The sequence below is a fragment of the Aspergillus steynii genome (genome assembly GCF_002849105.1).
Source record: "Aspergillus steynii IBT 23096 chromosome Unknown P170scaffold_10, whole genome shotgun sequence".
In the NCBI taxonomy this organism is placed as follows: domain Eukaryota; kingdom Fungi; phylum Ascomycota; class Eurotiomycetes; order Eurotiales; family Aspergillaceae; genus Aspergillus; species Aspergillus steynii.
Window position 1 is genome coordinate 668,236 of NW_020194407.1, and position 20,723 is coordinate 688,958.

At 52.1% G+C, this 20,723-nt stretch overlaps 10 protein-coding genes across 10 annotated transcripts; 3 read left to right on the forward strand and 7 right to left on the reverse strand.

Annotated features, from left to right (window-relative positions):
- Positions 1-353: 353 nt before the first annotated feature.
- P170DRAFT_60899 (uncharacterized protein) lies at positions 354-1,887 on the forward strand. The gene is made up of 3 exons (XM_024855298.1): positions 354-551; positions 620-1,201; positions 1,260-1,887. The coding sequence occupies exons 1-3, from the start codon at positions 454-456 to the stop codon at positions 1,801-1,803; spliced, it is 1,224 nt and encodes a 407-aa protein (XP_024699013.1). The 5' UTR covers positions 354-453; the 3' UTR covers positions 1,804-1,887.
- P170DRAFT_441171 (uncharacterized protein) lies at positions 1,872-2,159 on the reverse strand. Its single transcript, XM_024850254.1, has one exon. It carries the CDS (start codon positions 2,128-2,130, stop codon positions 1,972-1,974), a length of 159 nt encoding a protein of 52 aa, XP_024699014.1. The 5' UTR covers positions 2,131-2,159; the 3' UTR covers positions 1,872-1,971.
- Positions 2,160-3,539: 1,380 nt separating this feature from the next.
- P170DRAFT_369629 (fungal specific transcription factor domain-containing protein) lies at positions 3,540-5,363 on the reverse strand (the record flags this gene model as incomplete). The annotated part of the gene is made up of 2 exons (XM_024844916.1): positions 3,540-3,680; positions 3,738-5,363. 2 exons carry the CDS (start codon positions 5,361-5,363, stop codon positions 3,540-3,542), a joined length of 1,767 nt encoding a protein of 588 aa, XP_024699015.1.
- Positions 5,364-5,929: 566 nt separating this feature from the next.
- P170DRAFT_60940 (Aldo/keto reductase) lies at positions 5,930-7,686 on the reverse strand. The gene is made up of 2 exons (XM_024855299.1): positions 6,113-7,686; positions 5,930-5,994 (listed from the first exon to the last, which is right to left on the reverse strand). Exon 1 carries the CDS (start codon positions 7,379-7,381, stop codon positions 6,209-6,211), a length of 1,173 nt encoding a protein of 390 aa, XP_024699016.1. The 5' UTR covers positions 7,382-7,686; the 3' UTR covers positions 5,930-5,994; positions 6,113-6,208.
- Positions 7,687-7,927: 241 nt separating this feature from the next.
- On the reverse strand, positions 7,928-10,484 carry P170DRAFT_468499 (uncharacterized protein; the record flags this gene model as incomplete). Its single annotated transcript, XM_024852558.1, has 4 exons — positions 7,928-8,888; positions 8,957-9,094; positions 9,690-9,781; positions 10,090-10,484. 4 exons carry the CDS (start codon positions 10,482-10,484, stop codon positions 8,155-8,157), a joined length of 1,359 nt encoding a protein of 452 aa, XP_024699017.1. The 3' UTR covers positions 7,928-8,154.
- Positions 10,485-10,967: 483 nt separating this feature from the next.
- P170DRAFT_430749 (uncharacterized protein) lies at positions 10,968-12,152 on the forward strand (the record flags this gene model as incomplete). The annotated part of the gene is made up of 1 exon (XM_024847974.1): positions 10,968-12,152. One exon carries the CDS (start codon positions 10,968-10,970, stop codon positions 12,150-12,152), a length of 1,185 nt encoding a protein of 394 aa, XP_024699018.1.
- A 1,221-nt stretch (positions 12,153-13,373) lies between these two features.
- Positions 13,374-15,306, forward strand: P170DRAFT_418001 (protein ERV29). The gene is made up of 5 exons (XM_024847188.1): positions 13,374-13,786; positions 13,924-14,036; positions 14,134-14,627; positions 14,689-14,753; positions 14,806-15,306. The coding sequence occupies exons 1-5, from the start codon at positions 13,620-13,622 to the stop codon at positions 14,876-14,878; spliced, it is 912 nt and encodes a 303-aa protein (XP_024699019.1). The 5' UTR covers positions 13,374-13,619; the 3' UTR covers positions 14,879-15,306.
- A 1,745-nt stretch (positions 15,307-17,051) lies between these two features.
- On the reverse strand, positions 17,052-18,218 carry P170DRAFT_430751 (uncharacterized protein; the record flags this gene model as incomplete). Its single annotated transcript, XM_024847975.1, has 1 exon — positions 17,052-18,218. The coding sequence occupies one exon, from the start codon at positions 18,216-18,218 to the stop codon at positions 17,052-17,054; it is 1,167 nt and encodes a 388-aa protein (XP_024699020.1).
- A 677-nt stretch (positions 18,219-18,895) lies between these two features.
- Positions 18,896-19,767, reverse strand: P170DRAFT_61007 (uncharacterized protein). The gene has a single exon (XM_024855300.1). The coding sequence runs from the start codon at positions 19,557-19,559 to the stop codon at positions 19,092-19,094; it is 468 nt and encodes a 155-aa protein (XP_024699021.1). The 5' UTR covers positions 19,560-19,767; the 3' UTR covers positions 18,896-19,091.
- Positions 19,768-19,976: 209 nt separating this feature from the next.
- P170DRAFT_480678 (U6 snRNA-associated Sm-like protein LSm8) lies at positions 19,977-20,387 on the reverse strand (the record flags this gene model as incomplete). Its single annotated transcript, XM_024853804.1, has 2 exons — positions 19,977-20,248; positions 20,363-20,387. 2 exons carry the CDS (start codon positions 20,385-20,387, stop codon positions 19,977-19,979), a joined length of 297 nt encoding a protein of 98 aa, XP_024699022.1.
- Positions 20,388-20,723: the final 336 nt, after the last annotated feature.

Here is a 20,723-nt window from a genome sequence, read left to right on the forward strand (position 1 = left end):
GCACTACTCCACGAACTTCCCCTTCTAAGACAGGCTCAACTCAATCCACTACTGCATCAACAAAGAGCACTGGTGACCCAACCACGACCACTGGTGCAAGCACAGATAGTACGACAAAAAGCCATTCCATAACCAAGCCAACTACAAAAGATGACAAAGTGACCTCAACAATGACTTCCGAGCCCTCTGGCTTCTCGGCTTCTACCGTGACAAATAGTGACTGGACCGAGGACTTCATTCTGACGACCACCATTAGTGGTCAAGAGACCGAGGTGCCCGTTCTTGTGGATTGTGGCGATGAGTGCGGCGACGACGGTGCGATTATTCTATTTGGGGTGCCGGTAAAGACTGGAATTCAGTTTTCGTTGCCAAATCTGCCGTCTTTTCATTTCCCATGTATCTTTAATTGTGGTGGTGGCGGCGGTGGCGGCGAACCTGGAGCACCTGAGCAACATGAGCCTGATGATGATGACGACCATTCATCAACAAGTGACAGCGAGAAGACTACTACTACAGAAGCTACCACTTCGTCTTCATCATGCACGTCGGTGATGACGGTGAGTGATTGTATAGTGTCATGCCCTGCCACGGAGAGCTGCAGCAAGACATGCTACAGTACCATGACGGGGTGTGATGTGACAGGAACAACCTCTACTACGACTGGAGATCCGTGTTCCTTCACAAATACCGACTACCGATGTGTCAATACTACGGCTGCCACCCAAACCCCTGGAATCAACGAGGCAGTTACTTATACCAGCGTGAACTATGACACCGCTCGGGCCGAGAGCATCGAAAAGGCCCAAGAAACTCAGCCAACTGTCTTGCCGTGGGCAAAGGGAGGCGGGTCCACTACAGTATCGGCCTCACCATCGCCGACTGCAACTCCTTCTACGGCCACGAAGACTTCGGGGACTACCAGCCCGACTACGCCTTCGTCTCCAACCCGTTCGCCCTCTAGCCCAACTACATTCCGCACTTCAACTACATCCACACCACCTCCCATCTGCAGTGAGGGGAATAATGAAAAGATGGGGTTCAACAACGAGCCTTCCTCATGGTGTTTCTGCGGCGGACGAGGGCCTTTCTCGACCATTTCTGGGTCGACCTCGTCGTATTGTGACTTCACGAAACTTCCCAGTGAGACCATTTCATTGACATCTCACACTACGTCTATCAACACCGGCTGCGTGGTAACCTCGTAAGTAAGCCCTACTCTGGCAAGCACACGTATCCCTCATGGCTAACTTTCACTCCAGGACGGTCGTAACCACCGCCTCAGCCTCCGAAACCCAAACCTACTGCCAATGCGGTCACGTTATTGCTGGGCTGGGAACCACGACCATGACATCCGGCACCATGCTCGTCGGCTGCCAACTGTCTGACTGGGTCATGATGTCGACCATCCAGCCGACCACGACGTCCCTCAACCCCAGCCCGACCGAAGAAGCCAACTGCTTCCCGACGCACGGCGAGAACGACATCGACAAGATCCTCGAAGTCGCGCAGCCTGATGGTTCGGCTTGGTGCAACGACCCGGACACGACCTTCGTCGACGGGACTGACCCGCAGGCCCCGGCTGGTAATAACTACATCCGAGCCGGATGGACCCTGGCGGACGATGCTCCCGAGGAGTGTCAGCATTTCGACCAGGACGCGTCGAGGGCGCTATGCGCGGATCCGCTCAATGAGATTGTTTCCAGTTGCCCGTGGAACGGGGGTTCGATCAAGAACGTCTGCGGCGAGTTCTGGATGCAGACTTGTACTTTGGGACGAACTTGTGATGTGGGAAGTCCGGACTAATTTTGTATTTTAGGGAGAATATACTGGGGGTGAATGTGAATGACTATTGATGTACTAGATGTCATACGTAAATTGGCTAGATAACAAGCACATTAACCCATACATGCCGTATCAAACCCTATAAATACAATCCCCACCACTACCAGCTAAGTCAACCCATCCAGCCCCTTACAAATCCCTATCCCCCCTCTTACACAGCCTCAACCTAACAAACCAAGTACGCATACCCCCCGTCGCCCTCTCCTCCCACTTCCTCCTCAACAGCCGTGCGCCCTCCCTATCCTCCCACTCCCTCCTCCTCGCCTCACTCCCCCAAACATCAAGCATGACGTAGCACCTCCCTCCTTCTCCTTCACGTTCACCTTCAGCCCCCAAACCCCCGGCCCCATCACCACCGTCATCGCCACCCACCCTCGTCATAGCCGTAGACTCCACCCCCCACCCCCCAACCGCACCCAAACATCCATATCTGCGCTGCTCACCTCGCGGCTGCAGATCATGGCGCGTGTACTGCCACAGCGCAGGGATCTGGGCTTGTTCGGTGTCCATGTCGGGTGGGAACTTTGCCAGGGTGAGAGCGGTCAGCGGGAAGGGGGGTGTTGAGGTCGCGGAGGAGGTTAGGGGCGGGTGGGTGGTGAATTTTATATAGATGGAACTGGAGATGGGGGTGAGGAGGAGGGGGGAGAGGGTTGTTTTCCAGGTGGGTTGTTGGGATTGATGGTGGTCGAGGTGGAGGGAGAGGTCGTCCCAGTCTATGTCGACATTAGTCTATTGGACAGGTAGGATTTAGCGGAGGAGAAGATACTCACCGATCATCAACACAACCACATCCCCGCCACCGTCCTCCTCACCACCGTCCACCCTCTCAACCCTTCCCCAATACAACCGTCCAAAACCCGGTTGTGCCTGGCTTTCTGCCGATCCACGAATCGAGTCAAGTGCCTGCGTCCATAGCTTCCCTGCGGCAGTCGATTCCTCGTCGATGGGCGTGTCCGGCCGGAAGCGCAGGAAGATGATCTCCGTGGCGGCGTTGCGGTCTCGGATGTAGTCTTGCAGAGTGGGTTGAGCTGATGCGGGGACTGGGGGGACTGGGTAGGGGTGGACTGGGTATTTGTAGGTTGGAGGCATTGTTGGTATAGATGATTGTTGATGGTGGTGGTGGTTTAATGGGTTGTTGGGTTTGGGAATTGAAGAAGGGTAGAATCTCACAGGGAGTGATAGGGTATGGGATGCTTATGTAGGTACCTTCGGTCTAGAATGATGTAGGAGTCTGTTAGCGCAAGGCTGCGGTTTGAAGAACTGGGGCAGAGTGACCGGTGGAGATGCGGACCACTAGCGCTGCACTGCAGATCGTGGGTTGTTTGATGCATCGGATGAAGATGAATGGGAAAGAAGGAAAAGATGGCCATGGTCCACGTGATTGGCCCCCATTGTGTCATACGGTCAGCCGCTTTCTTCCTGGACAAATCGTTGAGATGTTCTACGCTGTGGATTCTTCTTGCTACTACTGCTACCCCGCAAGAAGCTCTAGAATTAGCCTGGGACGCTCAGACGATACTCTATGCCCGATGTCAATTCTCAGCACTAAACCAAAATCATCGAGACTTAAATGTCCGACTCATTCGCCTAAGAAGCAATTGGGCAGAGTGAACACTCGATCAAAATGATTTCAGCCTTGAAAATAAAGGTCAGCGGATAAACTCTTATCTGTCCATCTTACACTGCCCGTTCAAACATCATAGACAGAGGCCCTTATGTCCCATAGTCCATCGATACATGGAAAGCACCTCCTTCCGAAGGACCTGGAACTCGGGGTCGATGGAATCCGGTCTCCGAACGCGGTACAGAATGGACCGGAAAGCTTTGCGAAACGTTTTCTGCGGTTTTCTGTCAGTCAAACCAGAGAGCCCTGCACAGGAGTGAAGGAAACCAACCTGAAAATCCGTACTCAATGTCACGATCGCGACCTCGTGCGCGCGAATAATCACCTCGCAAGCCTGCTCGACCGACTCGTTAGGGCCGATTTGCGGCATGCGCTCCGCGAACAACAAGAGCACGAAACTGCCGTGGAAGAGATATATTCCGAACAGATACGGCATGAAAGAAAGCTCTGGGTCGACGCTCAGAATATCGGAGATGCATTGAGCCGCGCCGATGGAGCTTGATGCGCACTCGGAGAAACTGGGAGAAGCGATCCAGTTTCCCGTGTCTTCGAGCATGGAGATGGCGTCCCATTCGCCGTGGAGTAGGACGTAGAGGACTTTGATGATGTAAGTTGCGTAGGCGATTATAAGCTGTGCTCGTGTGTTGGTAAGAGATCCTGGGATAGTGGCATCGGCAAAGTCCCCGAGGCTAGATTCGCAGTGAGAGAGAGTTCGTTTGATGGCGTTGAGACAGGACGAATCGTCAGCTGGGAGGCGAGGATGGTGGTGTCGTAGTCGGAGGTCGATTATATCTCCGAGTATGGCCATGAGAGGGAGAAAGTATTCAAACAACCCGGGTCCGGATATGGTGGTGGAGGGACCATAGGTGCGACGAGGGAGCATATCGAGTGGGATGGTATCGAGGTTTTGCCACATGTCCTCAGGCAGGGGGTTGAGGACTTGACATTCGGCATCGAGAATGTGCAAAGATCCGTTGTATGAGAGTGCCAGATGTCTGTCTAGAGCGTATACTAGCCAAAAGGCCCTTCGTCGCTCTTCTTGGTCTTCGATGGCGCTGGAATGATCGGAGGTGTCGCTATTCCTTGCCAACCCAGATTCAGTATTGAATGCGAGGAACTTAACCAGACCGACGGCCTTGTTCCACCATTTGAGACTGTCAGCCTTGAATACACCTCCGGATATGACAACAGTAAACAGCGTAAAGGTTAACACATCGTCCACCGTCGGTTGCGGGCCGGTGCTAAATGTCCGCCGCCCCTTCGATTCCTTGCCGTCCACATTCAGCATACAATCCTCCTCGAGCTGCCAGCCTCCTGACACCCGGTGCCAATTATCCATATCCCTCCGGCGCATATGTGATACAGCGAGAGAATATAGGTGGTCGGTGATACGCTCCCGAGCCCCAGGCACGTAATAGACACGACTGTCCGCAGTCTGGGCAACACACCAGAGCATAGTGGCCAGCAATGCGGGGGATGTAGGGCGCGGTCTCGTTCTATGGAGCAGCGACTTTTTTCGCAGAACGGTAGTGAGCACGTAGGGACTGTGAGTGCTCGAGAGAGAGTTTCCGGGCTCCGCGAAGAAGATGTCCAGCAAGTCGCACGCCTCATTTGCAGACACGAACCCTTTCAGTTCCGGCAAGATCGCCTCAAGGCAAGGATAACGACATGGAAAAGGTTGTTGTTGCACATTTTCAAGACTATTGGTAGCACTGGGCGAGATAGGAAATGAGACGGGCGAGAAAGAATCTGCTTTAGGGACTTGGAATGCAGAGCGTGACTCTGAACCGTTTGGCAGACCGGCTCGCTCATCGTGTGTTGGCCCTAGTGCTCTCGGTGAGAGTTGCAAGTGTCTGAGCCTGTCATCTTCAGTGGCAGCCAGATGCGGTGGTGCCATTCCCATGGAGTTGATGGACAGTGAGCGATGCCTCGCAATGTCGTCATGCGTGCCATAGCTGTCAGAGGATATTGTTGCTCCGACTATGGACCTTTGACTCTGTTTGGACGCGTTGCTCCTACGACCGCGCTTTTTCATTTCGCGATTGTATTGACATGATAAGCTCAAGCCTGCTAGGGTTAGACCTGCATATCGGGCCAGTGTGAAGATTGTCGCTACTCACCAACGCAACGTGCACTAATGATGCAAAAGCAGGTAAGCCAGGAATCGCGAATAGGAGATGGAAATGATCTTACCACGGCGCATGGCCATCGCAGCGCATGCGCGAGAAATTACATTGATCGCAAGCGCGTCCGATTCTCCTTCGGCTTTGAGCGTTGTCGGACGAAGACAAGGCTGGGTCCATATTCCCCACAAGAATATTTCCGGATGGTGTCAGGCAACTGCCGTGAGCTAGGCAATTGTCTTGTGTCGCGGAGAAACAAATAGGCGGAAATATGATGTATCAGCGTTCAATGTGAATGGAATCGACCGCACCAGAAATGAAAATGCGGGGAAAAGGAGACGCATACCAAGCATTCGACTCCGGGGAAAGCATTCCCCCGAAGACGAGGATTCCTCTGCAATTAGGCTGAAGAAGTGTCTTAGCGTGATCCTCGCCTTGGCAGCGAGGGGTTGGCTCCGGTGGAATAGTGTGAAGAAATAGAAGAAAACCAAAATCTAAATTCTAGGGAAGATGTGATATGTACCAAAGTAGCTTGCAGTGAGACTGGCGATCGATCTGAGGTCTTGTGTGTCGCACTTCCGTGTATCATAGACATGAGGGGATTCCAAGAGATAGAGCTTCATTTATTCCACCAAGCAATAGGATTGAAGCCGCTAGACCAAACCAGCACCGGAAGTAGCAGAATTGCAGCGGCGATAAACTCGCGACGCCGCCACAGCGGCACTTTCGACTCTTTCTTGCCCGTTTCAAAGTCGAATTCTACCCATTCGCCCAGGATTCCACGGACTTTGTGGCTGAGCCCAAGATCGACCCGTTCGATCTCCTCATTGATATCCTCCAAGGCGGAAATGTCAAGTTCATCCGATTCATGCTTGGTTTGGAAGATGGTCTGCGCAGCATGAACATTGCTTTCAATGTCGCTGAGTGAGCAAATACCCAGGATAGTATGGACAGAAACCCCGTTCTTGGACGCTCTGTTTGCCCGGGCAAGTGAGAATCGAAGTGCAAGGCCGGCCAGAGTTGATCCTTGCTTTTCAACCCAGTCAGAAGACTCCTTCACGGCACTGCGAAGGCCATCGGGCGCCGGATGCCAATCCCCAAGTTTGCCGGAGGGTACGTCGCCAGCTCGCAACAGGCCGGATGCCAGAGGACTTGAACTACATATCGTAGAGACTCCGGCGTCGCGCAAGGCAGGGATGCCATATCGCTCCAGGCGGGTGTTCTGCAGAGTCATTTGCGCCCAGTTCTGCACGATGTCGAGAGGCCGGTTATATTGTTTCTTGACGGTATGCGCAATGCGCACCAGACGATCAATCGAATAGCCGGAGATGCCCACAAATCTCACTTGGCCTTTTTCTGACAGCTCAAACAGGGCGCCAACGGCCTCAATGGCTTCCTCCATCGAGACGAACTCAACATCGTGGCAGAAAACAACATCCAGGTAAGAGGTGCCGAGTCGATCTAAAGACCTCTGGACAGACTTTTGAATCCACTTCGCGGAGTAATCAAACTGATCGGCCGATATTCTGCCCGCTTTTGTCATCAGGACATAATCGCTGCGGGAGTATTTGCTGGTCACTTCGGTGCTGGCAAGTGCTTCACCCAGGAGTTGCTCGGATGGCTCGTAGTATGGCGACGTATCGATTGCTTTCATCCCCACGTCGAACGCTCGGCGGATTATTTGCGGAATTGGGATGCTCTTCGGATCCGGATGAATCTGGTAGCTGAATCCAGCACCACCGAGAATGATCGGAGGTAGCTTCAGCGGATGGGAACGATCTGGCGAGTTCATCGTGCGATCAGGCTGGTCGATTTCTATGACTCCTTGGTGTGTATCTCTGGTCGGAATGGTGGCCACTGGGGTATTATAAACTTTGAAAAGTTTGATCTCTGGAAATGAGTGCCGGTGCCGTTGATCACGATGCCGGACCGATAACGACCCCGCCTGCAGGGATGACCTGGAATTGACCGATTCGTGGTCGAGCAGACCAAAACGGTCCGAGATAGCGCAATCTTCCTGCCGCACTAGGTGTGACGACTCGGTATCAACTCATTCGCGTAACCAAGGTGGATGTGTAAAGGCCGGGTGAATTCAGAGAGCGAAAGCGGCCGAAGGAAGGGAAAGACCCGAATCCTGCCTGAATTCGAAGGCTCGAGGCAATTGAGCCGAGAAATCACCCCATTGGTCCCCGCATCTATCCCCGCTCTTCATATTTTTCATGTTTCTTCATATCAATATGAATATGAATGGGATTGTCAAGGAACTCATTCATTTCATTCGAATATGATTCAAAACAATTAATTTCCATGTGAGCGATCAAAAAGACTATCCCGGCTTCAAACCCGACTCATTTACATTATATCATTCCACTGACCTCTCAACCTCCTTTTTGATAAGTCTCATCACTAGCAATGTTCGAGCACGATTTTCCAATCCACTAATCCCATACCAGTATCTGCCATCCGTCAAGGGCAACTCTTCCAGACCGAAGCAGATCTCAGCCCAGTCAACATGGATCCCTTTATCATCCACTCGGCTAGTTCAAAGACCAGCCCAGGGTTGCATTAGTTCTGCCAGAAGGAGTCCGGCAGTTTCCATCCAAAGGCCTCCAGCGTATTTCGCACATCTTGAGTCCTGTCTCGAGAAAGAGGACGAGTGTTATATATAGTGTCGACAATCATTATCTTAATCTCCGGAGGCAATGCAGGGAGAGTGGACCGTCGCGGCTGGGATAAACCTCCCATCCGGCTGTCTTGTACGCGTGTCACTCTCGCAATCAGTCGGTCTATGTCTGGGATTTGGTAGGGGCTTCCCGGGTTTTGCGTGGTCTTTCCGGTACTCCAAAGTGAAAGAGAGCAATATGTATGTTGGTAAAAACTATTATCAGGCCACAAATCCACCCAGCTGTCCCGCTCACCACGTTGATCATCCCGTGGGATACGAGAGAACGCATACTCCCAGTTCCTTCTGTGTATCGACCAGAACACTTCCACGGCTTTAACGAAGAGACGAAGGTTTCTTTTTATGACGTCGTGTCCAATGACGCGATCGAGCAGCAGCCAACAATCCGAGTGGATGGGATAGCCAACAAGCTGGCCATGTTCGCGATTCCAGTCCGGTTTGTAGAGGTTTACCATATGGAAGACCGAATTCTGGTCATCGTTGCGAATCACCTTGCCGTGGATCTGTGCCGAGTAATAATCGGTAGGTGGGCGCCCTGCCTCATCGTCCATCCTCGTGGTAGCACCCGGGAAAATCCCCGAGACTCGCAAGTCCCCTGTTTGAGGATCTTCGATGACTATTTGCTGATCAGTCAGAACTTGGGTTCCTCAGTCAGGCGGGTTCCATCAGTATGCCGTGACTAACTCGACCGGTAGAAGAATGACCACTGGCCCGGATTCTTCTTGAAATCCATCTTCTCCAGCTCAGCAGACGGTATTGTGAGAGAACGATTATTTTGCGGCGAAAAATTCTTGTACTTGGCTATTTTCCAGCCATGCCGCTCTGCAAGAGTAAGTTTTGAATTGTACATCTGGGGGGCAGCTCCGCATGCTACACAGCAAAGCGTTGGATCGGGCGGGTGATATTGTTCCATATTGTTAGCAGACAGCGTGTTTGACCTCTATTCGAGGAATGTCAACGAGTGCATTGATCATGAAGACATTGGCGGAGACAGCTGTCAAGAGACAAAGCTGCTAAGCCCCTAAACAGTATGATAGCATGGCCATGGCCGGCTTCGATTCCCATGTGTGATGTCACATTTTGAGAATGGCGTAGCTAACCCTTGGAAGGCGAACTTCTAGAGCATCGTATTGTGCTATCCATGGATATCGCTGGATGAGGGGACTAGATAGGATAGATAGGGAATTGGACCAGAGAAGTCCACACCATCTCACTGTAGATGTACCCTCGTTCTAGACTCGATTCGGCAGGCAGCTGGATGGCTTAGTCAGCACCGGCCGGAGAAAAGCACGGAAGTCCGAGCGAGAGAAAGACGTGGCCTGTTCGGATGGTCTTCTCCGGTACGGTACTGTCCCACGTCCTCCCCATCGGCCGCAGTGCGCCGTGCAACCCGCCGTGGGGACGGTAATACGCATACCAGAGCAGCTGACGGCGCCATCGTCAGGGGCGGTTGCCGTCAGATCTTCCCCGCGCCAGTCATTCGACGTCTTTGCGCCACCGGTATATTTCCTGATGGACCAGGCGTAGCAACCTTCTTCCACCGTGGATTGGCATTATTCATGCAGTGGTCGAGGGTGGGTGGTATTGGTCAGCCAGTCTCCGTACGTATGGATACTCGTTACCATACACAGTCAATCCCGACTCCTATCAGATGCCGTGCAAGATATGGAAACGATCGCAACTGTCAACCACGGATCCTGCGCCGTAGAGCAGATGTCAACTGCCAATCTAGAACCCCAATATCATGGGCAGAATTGGAAACAACCGGAACATGCCAGGAGGAATCTAGAGCATCGATACAGAGTACGGCGACATACACCCTTACATGGCAGAGGCCACGCCCGACTACCGCACAAAACCGTAACGGACGGTAAATACGGCTGCTGACTACGCAATCTTTCACAGCCTTCGACCGTGTCCTTTTCGGGCTGCTGCCTCTTCCGCTCTCCTCGACGCTCGTTCCTCCTTTTCCTCTCTTCCTCTCTCCCCATCTTTTTTCCTTTCTCGCGTCTGGTTCCTTGGATCCAATCCTCCACTTGCCCAATTCCTCCCCTTCAACGTTGTTGTCGAGGTGGTTGGGTGCTTCGATGTCCCTTCGGTGATTTCGCTTTTTCGCCTCCCATCCCGCGTTCTCGCCCTCGAGGCGCTTCCAGACCAATTGATCTCCCTCGCCGACTCGGTCATTGACGATCTCGGCTCTCTCCAGTCCCATCGGTGCGACTTGCGGTCTCGCTGGAATTCTCCTGCTTAGCTGCAAGCTACGCAAGCTAGTAGCTACTCAATTCGTCGGCCTCCGGGGATCGCGAACGCAATCTGGCCTTTGATTGCCGCCATTTTTTTTTTCTTCCAACCACTTTTCCATCTGTCGCCAGCCTTCGCCTAATGTTTTGATGCTGAATTGAGTTACCGCGAGAGATCGCTTCTTATATTTCACAGCCTTTTCTTACCTTTCAACTTTCTACCTTTCTTTTTGGGTGGTCAAAGATCATCCGATCAGTATCAGTTCGCGCGCAGTCTGTTCTAGCCCGTAGAACAGAACTCCGGTACTGTTTGAACCCTATCCCTTTTTCCTTTTACCCCCTTTACGACCTTTGCTACGTCGCGTTAAGAATCAACGGTGAAAGTATGTATCTTGCCTCCCTCTGATTCCTGTCGTTGGCTAGGGACTAACGCTGAAGATCTCTAGCTTTAAACGATGATGAATCCGTACCTTAGTTGGGCTCTCCTGCTGGTCGTGGCAGGTGGCCTCGGCTGGTATTACAATGGCCCTACCCCCAAGGCCAGCGTTCCCATTAAGCCCGTTGTGGAAAAAACAGAAAGTGCGCTGGGCGTGAAGAAGCCGAAACGCAAGGCTAAGAAGTCGCCCGAGCCTTCTGCCCCCGCTGCGAAGGCCGAGGAGAAGCCTGCGTACGTGCCCCAGACCGAGGAGGCCGATCAGCAGGACGAGGAGATCGACCAGAAGGAAATGGCCAAGCGTTTCGCCGCCGTGCGGGACGGTACCATTGCTCAGACGGGCAAGTCTCAGAAGAAGAAGAACAACAAGAAGACCACCACTCTTTCCCAGCCTGAGAATGGAAACGAGCGTTCCGCCTCGCGCGTGTCCACCCGTACTTCCTCCACTACCGGAGCGGATGCAGATGATGATCTCTCCTCTGCCGAATCCCCTCAGGTCAACGCCGCCACCCCCACCACTGGATATGTCTCCGATATGCTGGAAGCCCCTGCTCCCGGAGCGTCCGTTCTCCGCGTCACCGGCTCCATGGAAGAACAGAAGAAGAAGCAGAAGCCCCAGTCTTTCAAGCAGGTTGAGACCAAGAAGCAGCGTCAACAGCGCCTGAAGAACGAGGCCCGGAAGCAGCAGGTCCAGGAGGCCGAGCAGGAACGCCGCAAGCTCCTTGAGAAGCAGCTTCATTCCGCTCGTGAGGCCGAACGCCAGCAGGCTGCCCAGGCCAAGCCGGCTGCTCCTCAAACCAACGCCTGGCAGACCAAGCCCGTGAGCAACGGTACTCCCAAGGTGGCTCCCAAGGTGGCTCCCGCCGCCGCCCCCAAGGTCGACCTGCTGGACACCTTCGAACCCGAAGCCAAGTCGAGCAAGCCTACCGGCGAGTGGGACCAAGGTCTTCCTTCCGAGGAGGAGCAGATGCGCATCCTCGAGGCTGGTGATGACCAGTGGACCACCGTCTCCAGCAAGAAGATCAAGAAGAAGGGTGGAAAGGCCGACGAGAGCGAGGCTAGCGCCCCGGAGACTACTCCCGCTCCCGCCGCCGCTTCTACTCCTACTCCTGTCGAGCCCAAGGTGAAGGTGACGCCCACTTACCTTCCCGATGTCCTTCTCTCCAAGCAGAAGGGCCACCCTCTTGACTCCGACTGGGCTGCTTAAATGTATTTTTCTCCCTCCTTTATCTCTCTCGAAAACCGCTGAGGAGCGCCTCACCCCCTCAGCGCATCCACCCCTTTGTTTCCGATGAGGAAACCCCTTTCCACCTTGAACTGTATTTACTATTACCTTTACGGCTTTGGCGTTTTGGTCTTTTATTATACCAAAAAGGCACCGCGCAATTGGCGAGGTGCTTTGCGTGTCGCATATTGAGCGAAAGCAAGCAGCAAAAAACAAAAAAAAAGAACGAAAACGGACCAAAAAACCCTGAAATCCCCGGCGACCAGAGAAATGCAGCAAAAAGCCCGCCATTTCCAGTAAGAAAAAAAAAGCCCCAGAAAACTTGTGTGCTACATAGAGTCATGTATTTTTTTATTTCATTCCATTTTATGTTTTATTTTCTCTATTTGTTCGGCCTATTTCCTATCATTTATTGTTACCTTTATTTTTTTTAACAACCATACTTGCTGTGTGATAATTGACGAGAGGATGTTTCTATCAATGGCCGGACTTTGGACTTTTTTATTATTATTTTATCTTATCAATACCACGCAGTTATTTTTGAATATATTATGGATTGTCCCCCATGTATTTTAGTTGAAGGACCAGCAATAGGGGCCAGAGAAACGGAAGGAGGCAAGTTGGGGATGGCTCCGTTTCAGCCAGAAACCGGACACCTGGCATGTTTTGTCCCCCTGGACTTCAAACCGGGTCCTGGGTGTGGTTTTCCTCGTCCCTTGAATTTGGTCTCACAAACTGGGCCCCGTACCTCCGGTCGGACTCCGCGAAGGATCTATTTTTGAACGATTGTTGCCCGCATGGGCCGAGGGAACGGACGTGGGCGATCAGTGATTCTAAAATAACTGGTCCCTGATTGCAGGGAAGTGGAGACGATGGATGAGCCTTGAGGAACTGCAGGGAGCAGGATACTGTCAAGTGTCAACGCTGCACCATGCAAGTGCAATTGGGCGTATAAGAGGAGGTAGTGCAGCGACCGACTGTCCACACCGTAGGAACTGCTCGACTTGGCGGAATGCCTGCCTGGAATCCCAGGAAGGAATGAAGCCTTAAAAATCAGTAACGCTGCCGATGATGTCGTCATTGGCCGGATGGGTCTTGGCGGGCTAACCGCACCCGGCCTAGCGGCGCCCATCTGGGTATCGTGGCCTGAAGGAAAGTCACGGCGGGCGGCGGAGAAGCTTCGTTTGTTGTTGTCCTCTTCGCCTTCTCTCCCTCTCCTCCTCTCGCTCGCTCGGCCTTTTCCTTGCACAACTCCCCTCTTGGTTTCTCAAGTCCTTTCCTTTCCTCTTTTCATTTCTATCCGTCACCGCCGGTGTTCCCTGCCCCCTCCAGTTCCTGGTTCTTTGTTTGTCCACCCCCTTCTCCCAACTGCCGAGGGATCAATCCGCTGCTCTACTTGCGTCACCTTCTTTGTTCCCCTCCAAACCCTTCGTCTTCTTCTCTCCCGCCATGGCGCAAATTCGCGGCACTGCGGGATACAATCTCGGCCATCAGAACCCGTTCCAGGGTCCTGGTCGGGCAGACGCAACCGACGACCCGAGCCCCTTGGATGCCATTCGGGAACAAACCAGCAAGATTGAGGATTGGTTGGACACCATGTCGGATCCCGTGAAGCCGTAGGTGGCTCCTCCCTTGGAATTCGTTGTTTTTGCTTCTTTGCACGGCTCTGCCTCTATTTCGGCGACATGGCAGTCCATCGATCGCGGGATCCCGGAACCACCTCGCTGACACCGTGTCTTTTTTGCCTCCGCAGCTACCTACCTGCCATTGGTCGTTTCTTGATCGTGGTCACCTTCATTGAAGACAGTCTTCGTATTCTTACGCAATGGAGCGACCAGCTCCTTTATCTCCGTGATTACCGGAAAAGTAAGTCGTCGGTTTTCGTGCGCTCTCTCGTCTTTCCCGGGGAGAGCAATTGCGGGGGCGAATTGGGTTTCTAACCGTGCCTTTCTTGCGCTTCCAGTTCCTTGGGGTATCACCCACTCCTTCCTGATCGTCAACGTTATTGCGATGTCCATATGCTCTTTCCTCGTGGTTGCTCGCAGACACACCGAAATCGCGGTCGCCGGTCTGCTGGGCGTGGTCGTCACTCAGGGCCTCGGATACGGACTTATCTTCGACCTCAACTTCTTCCTGCGTAACCTCAGCGTTGTCGGTGGTCTTCTCATGGTGATCTCCGACTCGTGGGTGCGCAAGAAGTTCGTGCCCGCCGGTTTGCCCCAGCTCGACGAGAAGGACCGCAAGATGTATGTCCAGTTCGCCGGTCGTGTGCTCCTGATCTTCCTCTTCGTCGGATTCGTCTTCTCGGGCCAGTGGACCATGTGGCGCATCATTGTCAGTCTGACCGGCTTCGTCGCTTGTGTCATGGTCATTGTTGGATTCAAGGCCAAGTGGAGCGCGATCATGCTTGTGGTGTTGCTAAGCATCTTCAATGTTCTGGTCAACAACTTCTGGACGGTATGTTTTGGATGATCTGTCAGGCATGTGTGGATTAACAGGACTAATTGGCTTTCTTTAGCTCCACCCTCACCACCCTCACAAGGACTTTGCCAAGTACGACTTCTTCCAGATCTTGTCCATCGTGTAAGTTTCCTTGTTTCCTGATAATTCAAGCCGAGGCTAATAATGATTATAGTGGCGGGCTGCTTCTTTTGATTAACATGGGTCCCGGCCAACTGAGTATGGATGAGAAGAAGAAGGTCTACTAAATCTAGGGAGCGGATAAAAAACGACGCGAACGGGGAAATGAACAAAGAAAATCAAGATCCGAAATGGAAAAATTGCGAATTGAGCAAATGGGAAAAAGACAAAGAAAGAAAAAGCTCCCGCAGATTGTGTTCTCGTGGCATTCATTGTTATTATGATTTTATTGGGATTGGGTGCTGAACCAACCTCTTTATCCATTCAAACGGAGTATTTATATGATTCATCCATCCCTTGAGCGTTTACCCTCTCTTTCTTTTCTTCTGGTCCATTTATCTACCATACTTATTTGGAAATGTCCAATGTTTCCGGGAGTTGTTCTTTCTTTTTCCAATTTCAATATATCATCTGTTGGCTAGGTCTTTTGAATTTCTATATATTCTGTATGCTATATATGAATCATGCAGGGCTACAAATTTACCATTTGAAAACGATCACATGATGGTCTTCCTACCTAGTATCCCTATGAGTACATAAATGCTGAACTGGTGTCTTCTGCACCTTATATATTAGATTTGGGTAATCGTTTATATGTAATATAATATGGTCATTTTTTATTTGTGCTACTGGCTTCATTACCAGTGACTGTAGTTTATAGTACCTACATTTTCTCTATCTGACGCTTTTTTGTTAAGATATATAGTACGGATGTACGCCTGCACGGAATCATATACATTGCCCACCACTAACAAACAAACAACACAAACAAAGAAACCAAGCATTAAATTTAACCCTACAACCAGTCAAATTCCCGCAAGGTATAAAAAATCCTGAAAAAAGGATTATCCGAATACTAGGTCACTCCTTCCGGAATGTTTCAGCTAGCTACCAGCTTGAGTAGTCTAGGTAGCTAGATTCCACATACCTCGGTTCAGATATTCTTTTGTCCAGGGCATACCAGGTATGATATACTAGGCAAGTTAGTAGGTGGTTACTGCACGGATCTCATGTTCTCCCGTCTTGAAAGGAACCTAGGTACCTGGTATCTGGCGTGCACACTGAGCATAAAATTGTATTGTATTCATTGAATTCACTCAGGTAAGTAGGTACCTAGCTCTTCTCTCTTTCTTTAACTTCACACTCTACTCTACTTTCTTCTGGCTTGTTATTGTTATTTTATTCATCCAAGCGAAGCTGAGTCAAGCTAAGCTAAGCCATGAGCATGATCATAATATAATGATAGTGATCATAAAAACCAGTACCCAGCACCAGAGATACACTATACACACAAACACAAACCCATAGACCCAGAAACTACACCAAAACTAACCCAGAGCTAAGAACGTAAGGCCAGAGAATCTAAAGATAGAAAAACCCCCGAACTTCTATTTCCGGCGCTGAAACGGGTGAACCGGGCGTTTCCCAGTTTCCAGTCCTACTCCGTTCAGAATGGACCTCTAAGTTCGCGCTACGAAAGCTAAGGACGGGGCGTGAAACGACCGAAACTCAAACGGTAGAAGGCATGACTCAAGAAAATAAATAAACAATTACCCTACCTACTTACCTACTGCCTACATTGTAGGAATATAGATGAAAAAGAATGAGAAATGGTATGTTCATTAAAATGTAATATACATGAAGGTGAGGAATTACAGGGAAAGAGACAGGAAAGACAGAACAAGCAATGCAATGCAACCAAGACTTAACTCAAAACATCAAGACAGTGAGACAGGTAATCAAGACAGTAAGGAAAGAGAGACAGAGAATGTGACGAGGTAAGAAAAAATAGAGTAAGGATGGTAATCTGCGCTTGGTATAATGATGCAGGAAGACAGACAGGGCGGGATATGTATATGTATGGACGCTCGATGGGAGAGCAGAAACAGTATAGACAGGTCAAGGGACACCAAAATATGTAGGTTTCCGTTTCGAGACGATGTGTATCTTGGACCGGCCACATATACACTCATGCATGCTGGGATGATGAAACTCTTCGAACGGGGTGTCCATGCTCTTTCCAATGCTGGTAGAGAGAGTGTGTATGAGTCAAAAAACAGGCACAAAAACCGATGGGGGTAATCTGGACGGAACGAAAGCTTTTGAACTGCTGTCAACGCCGGGAGGGAAAAAAAGCAAAGAATCCAAGGATGAAAATGCATCACGATGCTCTATGGACAGGAGAATGAAAATGAAACAGGCATGGCCAACGCAGATGGTTATCATAGACGATCATGTCCATCATACATCCATGCTCCATCGCCAGGGCCGGATTTGTTCCAGCTGACCTAAACCGACTTCGTCGTGAGGCTCGTTGATTTCCACATGGAGCATCTGAACCTTGCTGGTGGTGTCCCGCGGTAGAATGGCCGGTCGGAAATGTTTTCCGTCGGTCTCTTTCGAACCGGGCCGGGAGACGGGCGTCTGCGGGGAATGCATGGAGACTCGCGGCGACTCCATCTCGGAATCAGAGGACATCAACATGGAAGAGTCGCATCGGGAGTGGAGGGACCGCGAAACGACAAAGTTGGACTCGTCGCGTCCGTAGGCAGACGCCGTCGGGGACGACGAACGAGCCGATCGGTGGTCATCCGGTTTCGATTTACTGGTGGTCGGGGTATGGGCATCATTGGGAGAAATCAACGTAGGTGAGGGTTTTAATGTTTTCTTCTTCACGGAAGTCTGCGTAGATATAGGAGGGAGCTGGTAGTTCCGCGCCATCCCCGGAGGAGTCGGCGAGGCCTTCTTCTCGCGGGGTTGCGTCGTCTGGGCCGAGGGATTGGTCCGTTCTTTTCCAGCCATGACTCTCGCGCTGGGCGGCGGTTGCAACATCCATCGCGTCTCGGCTCTGCTTTTCGGTCCACTGACGATGGGCGGGTGGAGGTCGTTCACGGGCGGAACTCGAGCGATGTAGTACTTGGGCTCCTTGGCGTGCGTTCGACCCTGTCCGGAGATTCCCACCGAGGAACCCTTCACCTCCACGTCCTCACCCCAGAGCGGTTCGTCTTCGCGCTGATATCGCATGCGGTTCCACCGATCGCTGACCGGCTGCATCAGACCGCCCTTGTCCTTCTTCTGTGCCGGGCCTCCGGTGCGATCCACATCTTCTGCAGACCGTGCGTCCGACTTCCAACTATCCGTCCGTCGGTGGGCATTGCGGTGACCACCGCGTCGTGCTGGAGGACCCGGGCCGAGGGCGATCTCTTCCTTCCATCCTTGATTGGTGCGAAACGCAGTGGGCTGGGGGAACGGGCGTGGCTGGTCGGTGACAATGGCATCGAGTTTTTCCTTTTCACGCTGCGATCGGGCGGCTTCCTTTTTGCGTTTCCGACGGTCGACAGACATCGCACACGGGGTGCAAGTGGCGTAGTAGAAGACGGCCGACTGGGCCCCTCGATAGAGCCACATGGTATGGGAGGATCGGACCGGGGAGGAGGGAGGAGGGGAGCGGTGAGAATGCAGCGGGAGGAGCGAAAGTTTTGATAGGAGTATGTAGGTAGGTATGTACGTAAAGAAAAGGTAAACCAGTAAACCAATTCAGGCGTTCACGAAGCCAAAAAGGCTCTTGGACACCGTCGAATAAACCCTGAGATCTGTAGCGACGGTGAAGGCAACATGAAGGGCGTACGGGGGTAAAGTGTGGCTTGATAAGCGGCGGGTTTGTCCGGGGGGAGAGCGAAGAAAAGGACGCAAGGAACGGAGGTCGCCCAGCGACCTACAACGTATGAGGAAAGGAGGAAATCTGGGCAAGAAAAAAGAGGAAGATAAGAGCAGGGATATGCAGAGGGGAGGGGAGGAGGGGGGAGGGAAACAAGAAGCGAAAAAAGGAGGAGAGAACCGACGATAAAATGAGGAGGCAGTGAGAGAGAGAAAGAGAGCGTCAGGGGGAGAGAAAGGGCCAACTTGGCACGGGCGGGGCGCGCGGCAGAGAAACGGCGCTACCGTCACGGGGTTGCGTTGAACGGAGTATACGGATTATATGGATTATACCTACGGAGTCGGAGTCTGGCATTCAAAAGTGTACTATTGTCTTGTATGCCGTTATACTTATACTCTCCTCTCCTCTGTACTTCCCGTCGTGCTGAGTCGGTGGACTTAGGGTTGGGCACCAAACCTCTCCCTCTCCGGGGCCAATGCAGTCGCCATGATTAATTGAATTAATTACTCTGGCGCCAGTCTAGTCGACACCGTCGGTTATCCATCTGCCTAGACGGTTTCCGATTCCGGTGGCTGCCAAGCTCGGCCGTCACGCCAGATGGATCGCAACGCGTTGTACTTAATCTATTTCGTCCATGCTGAGCATCTCGGACTCGTATTGGGGCATCGGTAGAAAACCATGCGCAAACGCTGGATGTACACAAAGAATAAGACACGAAAAGATTCACAACGGAACAAATCGGGCTCTTGTCTCGGCCGCGTTTCATCCCTCCCTCGCCGTCTTTCATGGCTCTCACGGCACAAAGAATTCAGGAATAATCGAGACGAGAACCAAAGTTGCCTATACTGTCCTCCCTCCCTGACTCCCTCGCGTATGTCGTCATCCACGAATAATCCGGGGACAGCGAAGCGTCGCATTGGTTTCCATGTTTCCTTTCTTTTTCTCCCCAGTTCCTTTCGCCCCGGCTGTCCCCAATGAAAAAGCCCAGCGGTCGTTTCCCGTAGCGTCATTTGCCCGGCTCCGAGGATCGCCAGATCGAAATCGTCGTGCACACCCTCCCAGGGCCACGGTAACCTCGTAATGCATGCCATGATATCAGAGAGGGGGACGAGCAGGGAAGGAGAGGTCGAATCTCACGCGAGCCAATGCTGCCCAGCGCAATAATGGCTCAGAAAGTACGGTTCCCCGCCGCATGGCAGCATGCGCCGAGAAACACACTACCCACGCAGCAACACAAACCCTCACCCTCAATCGACGAGGGCCAGAAAACAAGAAAATACCAACAGAACTCCAAGGCCACCGTTTTTGTTTGTCACCTCTCGATCGTCCACGTCAATCGCGTTGCGAAAATAATTGCCTTCCGCTTTCCTCCTTACGTCCCCCACCTCTGCATATTCCTTTTTTTTTGTCTCTTCTCGGTTTTCCCTCCCCGTTTTCGCTTTCTTTCTCGCTCTCCGCGGAATCGTCGCATCGGGTATTGGAGGATCTCGTCAAATTAAAAAAAATTCTCATGCATTCTTGGTACTTCGGACCACCTCGCCCTTGACCTTGGCCCAGTCGATGTCGTTGTCAATGCCCTCGTCAACCTCACCGCATAGAACCACGTTATCGCCTCGGATCAGGTACAGGCCGTGATCGATCTGGGAGCTCGGCTCCGGGTCGTCGGGGGTCCGAATGATCCGCTCGATGGTATCCATGAGAACCAAATTCGTTAGCTGATCGGTGGAAAGGAGGGTCCCGAGGAGGGTCCGCCCGTCCACGGTCAGGATCAGGACTTTCTCTAGAGGGTTGCAATCACGGACGTTAGTGCGTTGTGCGCCGTCGGAAGTCTCGGGAGGGGAAGATGAAAAGGGGCGAGAGAGGGTAGGGTAAGTAAATAAAGAGGACCACTTACTATTGATGTAGGAGTGGAGAGACATCGCGAGGAAATGAAGGTCGGCGTATCAGGGAGGAGAGAAATGACAGGGGGAAGGGATTAACGATCTCCGAATCCAAGGTCAACAGGTCTATCTAGAGGCACCACCGCCCGGCGCCAGGTTGGAGCCCTCGCTCGGTCAAGACAGCGAGCGAAACCAGTCACTTGATCGCGAAACCGTATAGTAGGTGATCGTAGGCGAAGACAGGGTCAACCGGCTGTGAGACGAATTCAATCACCCGGTGTGGAAAGAAGCGAATTTCCCGATGTTGGTAGTTGTCTGCGACGGACTGGAAAACGCCGGTGGGTAAATTCGTGGAGAACTGATTTCTTCTTTTCC